We start from the raw sequence: 6000 nt of genomic DNA, 5'->3' as shown, positions 1-6000 counted from the left end.
TTATTGACCTTTATCATCGCTCCATCCTAGATCACTTTATAACGGCACATTTTTCTTACATTAAACATCACTAAAAATTGACAGATTTTAAAGGTCACTGGGGTCATGAAAAAGGCCAGTTGGTATACCAGACCTCACTCCCTTCCTTTCTCCAAACTGCAGTTTCTCCATGAAGGGGACTGTCAAAACATACTGGTACTGTCTGTATTCTAGATTTTAACCATGATGCAATCTGAGTTGGACCTTCTTTCCTTTGATACGAAACTTACTGGAAAAAGGAATAAAAATTTTTCTCTGCAAGTGGAATGCACATGTGAATGTTGTTCATAAAAGCAACAAGACAAAGCTTTGTGAAACAGAAACTTAATTTTATTTTCGAAACAAACTTTAAAAAATATATAATGAACGAGACACAACAAACGCAACATCACATGGACAGTGTGTTAAAAATGGACTCAATTAAAACATATATAGTATACCTGAAACGTTTAAGTTGAAGTGTTTTCATGCGGTTTATTCAGAAATCACGCGGTTTATTCAGAAATCATTTGCCTGATTTTTAAAGTGTTCATACTATATCCTGCAAATGAAGTATGAAGATGTTTTCTAATCTGCTTCTGTTGCATTCCTGGCCAAATATTTCATGACACAGATAACTAAAAGAACCTGATCAACAATCTCTGTTGTGATTTGTCACTTTTGGTATCATTTTGGCCCTGATTGATGCAAACAGCCAGGAACCAGTTAACTGGTTTGGAACTCTTACAGTACCTTACAGGTTGACAGTCCAGACAATTACCTGGACAAGTCTGAAAGAGAATTCCCTAAAATGTACACAAAAAGGATGGTGTCATCTGCAAAATCAAGATCAATACTGGGAAGAAATTTTTCTAGATTTTTCAGTGAGGAAAATGCATGAGGTATGTTATACAACACATCCTTGTTTTGCCGTATTCAGGTAACAGCTATGTTTATCTCTCTCTGTGTCTGTGAGTTGGCCTTCAGCCTTGCCTTAGGGAAATGAGAGTGTTTTGGAGTTTACTCACGACCTGTCCTAGAAGCAAATATGCTGTTACACTTATGGCCAATCGTTATCAAAAACTGGGATACCGGTTCCATGCAAATGAAGCACAATTACTTCTTTTTAAGTCCAGAGTTTCTTGTAAGAAAGTAATCAAAAGCTACAGCTGTTGCCCACTGTTTTGTTTATGGGGTACTTGTTAACCCTTTGCACCCTGACCCCCTGGTACTCTATGACGTCATCGGACATTTATGTCCGAGCCAGGTTCAAAGTGTTAAGATGATGACACTTGCATTCGCAGGTAACTAATCCACAGAGACCCGCTTACCTATGGATAAACAGATTTCACGATGGTCCATAGGCACTACTACTCTGAAATTTGAGACGATATTTCCAAGTTCTCTATTTTGAGATCTGTGATTTTTTTTTAGGAAGTACATGCTATTGAATAATAGCTCAGGTCTTTCAAAATTTCACTAGATGACAAGCCCTGTTCAGTGACTTAGCATTCAAAATTCCACAAAGCAGAACATGTTATAGGAACCAATATCATGTAATTATTGACTGTCACCAGGATTGCTTTGTTATTTCAATATGAATCAGTTTTGAACACGTTGAAATGCTTAAATTATAAAAAAACTTTTAAAACATGTAGATATTTATACACTTGCACTTAAATTTACCCATGATGCTCTCTGTGGACCTGTACTATTACACTTCTTGCAGAAAGGACAGAAATATGTAAAATTTTTTCATGTGTTATCAATTTTAAGGTAGCCATCACATATTTTACAAGAGTGCAAAATCAGCGATTGTGAGATGAGAACTCATTCAAGCTGTATTCTTAAAACACTAAACAGGTCTAGAGTTTCCCCCTTGGACAGACTATACATTATGAAAAGTTATTTACCCAAGCAGTTTTACGACCACAGAAAAGAAATTTTCAACAGACATTGAACACTTACACAGAGAAGAAACTGCAAAACAAACACATTAAACAAAACATTTCCCTCACCCAGAGATGAGGAAATATAGACACTTGTGTATAAACAAAAGACGCTGAACAGAAATAAACATAGATTAGAATTTCAAGAAATCTGGATTAGTCATAGATATTATTTCTCTTCAAAATCTTTCTATCATAAAATGATACAGGCTTTGGGTGATGCAAAAATCTTATGCCAACCACCATTGTTATAAGCATGACACTGCAAAAATCTTCCGTCAACAACTGTTGTTATCCAGTAAGGCAGAGCAAAAACCTTATGCCAACTACATGTTATTCAGCATGACATTGCAAACTGACACTAGAGAACATAATACTTCACCTGCTTTTCAAACATTGTCCTTACTGCTGGAAAATAGATATTTTCATATGTTTGTCTCATTTTGGGAAAAAAGCTTCCAGCACAGATATGCATGTTTTTTTTTACCGAAAGAAAAGAAAAACACACAGGACTGGTCTACGTAGCAAGAAAGTAGAGATATGAACTAGCACCATTGCTTGTTTTTATGCCTCGTCTTTAATTTTCAGGTGGTAGGTTTAATATTTCAGTAGTTGGTCTTTGCTCTTCAGGTGTACTCATTTCGGTTTGTGTTTCATGGACAGAGATCACTCATGGAATATCCTTGGAACTGCAGACTGAGGTCAGAGGTCAAGGGCTTCTCTAAGTAGTGATGCCATGTCAGCTGTGTTGTCGTCATCTGTGGATGAGAAGAAAAGTGTGACGTGAGGTGTGAAATGAGACAGATATTGTTTGTTACACCAAATTACCAGAACACTTTTACTATTCATCTTGTTCCACGTTATTTCCTGAACTGTGGTGCTTTGAAACCAAAGCTTGGCACACATTGGAGCTGAGCACAGAAAATGACAGTCACATTGTCCTGCATAGATGAATTCTATGTGCCAAGTTCAAAGGAAATGATCTCCATATCTGGATGTACAGTGCCTGTTATGCTAAACTGGTGTGAAACTGACTCGAGACAGTACTCCTCTATGCATGAGAATTCTACATTGTACAGGTAATGGTATAGGGCAGACACAAAGCAATGTCCCAAACAACTCCTAACACGGGATGGAGAGTTGAGAAATGTCATCAGTTACAGGACTAATTACTCAGATGGCAATTAACACACACACATTTGTTGATAAAAATCTTTGCAGCTACAGTTATACTTTCAATGATTAGAAATACTCTGATTTGCTACAGAATCACTACTTACCAGAATTGTTAGTTGTCATGTCTTTTTCAAGTTTCAGTTTTCCATTGGCACATTGCAATATTGCCTCTTCAATGGTATTCTCACTGATAAGTCTGATCACGGTAACATCCCTGTGTAGGTGACAAAACACACATCTCTATTTGTAAAATGTGATCAAATCTAGCAAAATCAGCGAAGAAAATCTTTTGCTGTTTCTGGTGAGAAATTCTGTTTTTTTCTCTATTTAGACAATGTGCAGCAGCTCGGAAGCTTATAGCTTACTGGTAGATTGAAAAAATTGATAGAAAGTTGAGGAGTCTGAAACTAAGGCTACTGCTGATTGCTGTTTTGAAATGATTAAAGTCAATGATATTCAGCTGACCAATAAGCTACAAGCTTCTGAAATGCTGCAAGCTGCAAGTCTTTTTGCCGTTCACTGTCATACACATTGTTTCTGTTTTGAGTCAAGTGCCAGTGTGTGGGACTCATACTCCAGCATGCTGAGCATGGCTGTTGGATGTCTATCCCAATACTCAGAATCTGAATAATGAAAAGGTCGTTAGTATGCAATTATGGAAATATTTCACACTAATAACACTAAGGTCTCCTCCTACAAACTGTCTTTTCTGTCAAATACAGTGCATGCAACCAAACCACTGTGAATTACTGATAAGAACACCAATAAAATTGGCCAAGGACAACAAAGATAGAACGAGACGATACAGCATCTAGTTATGCTTTGAATGACTGTATGAACACACAAAGCGGAGCATCCCCCTTTGAAACATACATGCTATGTAAGTTAAATATGAAATTGATGTCACATTTGCATGTGTTGATACAAAATAACTCTAATCAGTTTTAACCATCTTTCCAAGTTTAAGTAGATGCTATCATGTGGTCTTTGGCCAATGTCATTGGCGTTCTGATCAGTAATTCACAGTGGTTTGGCTGCAGCCGTTGTTTAATTATCCTATGCTGCAAATGACTCTGACAGAGCTGTCACGTGCAAAGCAAATTTCCACTGTACCTGGTTTGTCCGACCCTGTGACACCTGTCTTCTGCCTGTTTGTCGTTGTAGGGGTTGAAATCAATGTCATGGAGAATGACAACATTGGCTGCAGTGAGGTTGATGCCCAGACCACCAGCTTTGGTGGAAAGTAGGAAAACAAAGATGTCATCATCATTGTTGTATCTGTCAATCAGTTCTAACCTACAATGAGAAGAAATGTGAGATTATTATACCAATGGAGTGATGGTATGGAGGATAAATTAATATATGGTAATCATATTTTGAGGCAAATCAGCATTCATGTTAGTTGTTATGACGAGTATTAAAAGTTCAAAGGACAGTAGCTGTACCTGTTCAAAATCCTTTTTTTGACATTTTTGTGACTGGTGTGTAAAAATATTCAAATAATTTACATTGCATTGTTGAAATAAACTGAGGCACTGGTGGTGAAACAAAAGAATTTTGCACCAAGCAATAGAAGGACTCTGTTGAACTTGACATTTACAATATGTAGGGCAAGACAACACCTGATTTGGATTGATATTGATATGAAAAACAAGATTTCCAAACAAGAATACTGGTATTCCCTAGCCCTGCTTAAAACTATGACAGAAATTGGTGACATATGGGAATCAAATCCAGATTCTAACCGATCAACCAGACTTTATTATAACACTATTTCAATGAGGAAAACACTGATTGCAATGAAAAACTTAAGCTATGGTTAAATTGTTTATTTCTGTATGAATAAATAAATGAAAATTTACCAGCAGATCCTCTGTTAATACATGTACGCTATTTATGGTTTTGAATTGACTGAGCTGAATTTTACCGTTGGGTCTGCAAAGAGGCTTCAATATACAAGCTCACTCACTGTTCTGGTACATGGTATTTATCTCATTTTCACAAGTTGAAAGAATTAATAAAGTTCAAAATAACAGTAGGAACAGATCATATTGTATGACATTTCAAGTATCAGCATATACATTTGCATCTACTTTTTCATACCATTAGTAGGCTCCCATTGCTCTTAATGTGCAGCACAATATTCATTGTAATTTTCTTATCTGAAAGTATTTGACTTTAATTACAAGAGATTGAGAGCAAAAATAAGCATGAAGAGAGAATCGTAATATATAATTGTCATGGAGATAATCTCACTTACCTTTCCTGTACTGGTGTCCTGCCGTCCAGCCGTTGGTATTTGTGTTTGCTGAGTTTCATGTACACTTCAATGATATCAAGCATCATGGTAAACTGACTGAATAGAAGTACCCTGTCACCCTGATAGTAACAAATATAATTCAAATTTTAATAAAAGGGTATTTTTGTGCCTGGATCAGCCCTGTTTATGTCAATGCAAGTGATGATAATATGTATGTTAATCTGTCAACCTTTATCCTGCGAAATTCACATTTCATCATGACATTCTATTGCATGGCAATAGCAATGCTTTTTTGTATACATTGAATTGTTTGATCCAGTGACCTTTGGTACAATTAATTCTTGTCTTGTTGGCTGGTTATTCTAGTTTTTAAAAGTCAAGCATGGACAATGCTTTCCTAGAAGGAGCAAACACTTCATCAAAAAACTTCAAAAAACAAGAAGAATGCAATATTGAAATTCAAAAGAATGTTCAAAGACACAACACAATACACATACTAACCAGTATTTTTGTTAAAGGTGGTTAGCAGGCAAATGGTAGCTGGGTTCCCCAGTCATTTTAACATGTTTTCCCCTTGGTATATCAATGCAATCACAG

General features: G+C 36.4%; 1 protein-coding gene across 1 annotated transcript in view; it reads right to left on the bottom strand.

Annotated features, from left to right (window-relative positions):
• Positions 1-347: 347 nt before the first annotated feature.
• LOC139141931 (SWI/SNF-related matrix-associated actin-dependent regulator of chromatin subfamily A containing DEAD/H box 1-like) overlaps positions 348-6000 on the bottom strand; it is a 31643-nt gene continuing 25990 nt past the window's right edge. The window contains exons 16-20 of the mRNA XM_070711696.1: positions 5404-5522; positions 4257-4439; positions 3248-3357; positions 1311-2725; positions 348-1226 (exon numbers count right to left, since the gene is read on the bottom strand). Coding sequence (XP_070567797.1) covers positions 2670-2725; positions 3248-3357; positions 4257-4439; positions 5404-5522 — 468 coding nt within the window. The 3' untranslated portion in view covers positions 348-1226; positions 1311-2669. The remainder of the gene's footprint in view (positions 1227-1310; positions 2726-3247; positions 3358-4256; positions 4440-5403; positions 5523-6000) is intronic.

The sequence above is a fragment of the Ptychodera flava genome, chromosome 10, assembly GCF_041260155.1.
Source record: "Ptychodera flava strain L36383 chromosome 10, AS_Pfla_20210202, whole genome shotgun sequence".
Taxonomy (NCBI): domain Eukaryota; kingdom Metazoa; phylum Hemichordata; class Enteropneusta; family Ptychoderidae; genus Ptychodera; species Ptychodera flava.
The sequence above is the reverse complement of the archived record's forward strand: the minus strand, read 5'-3'. Positions and strand labels throughout refer to the sequence as shown.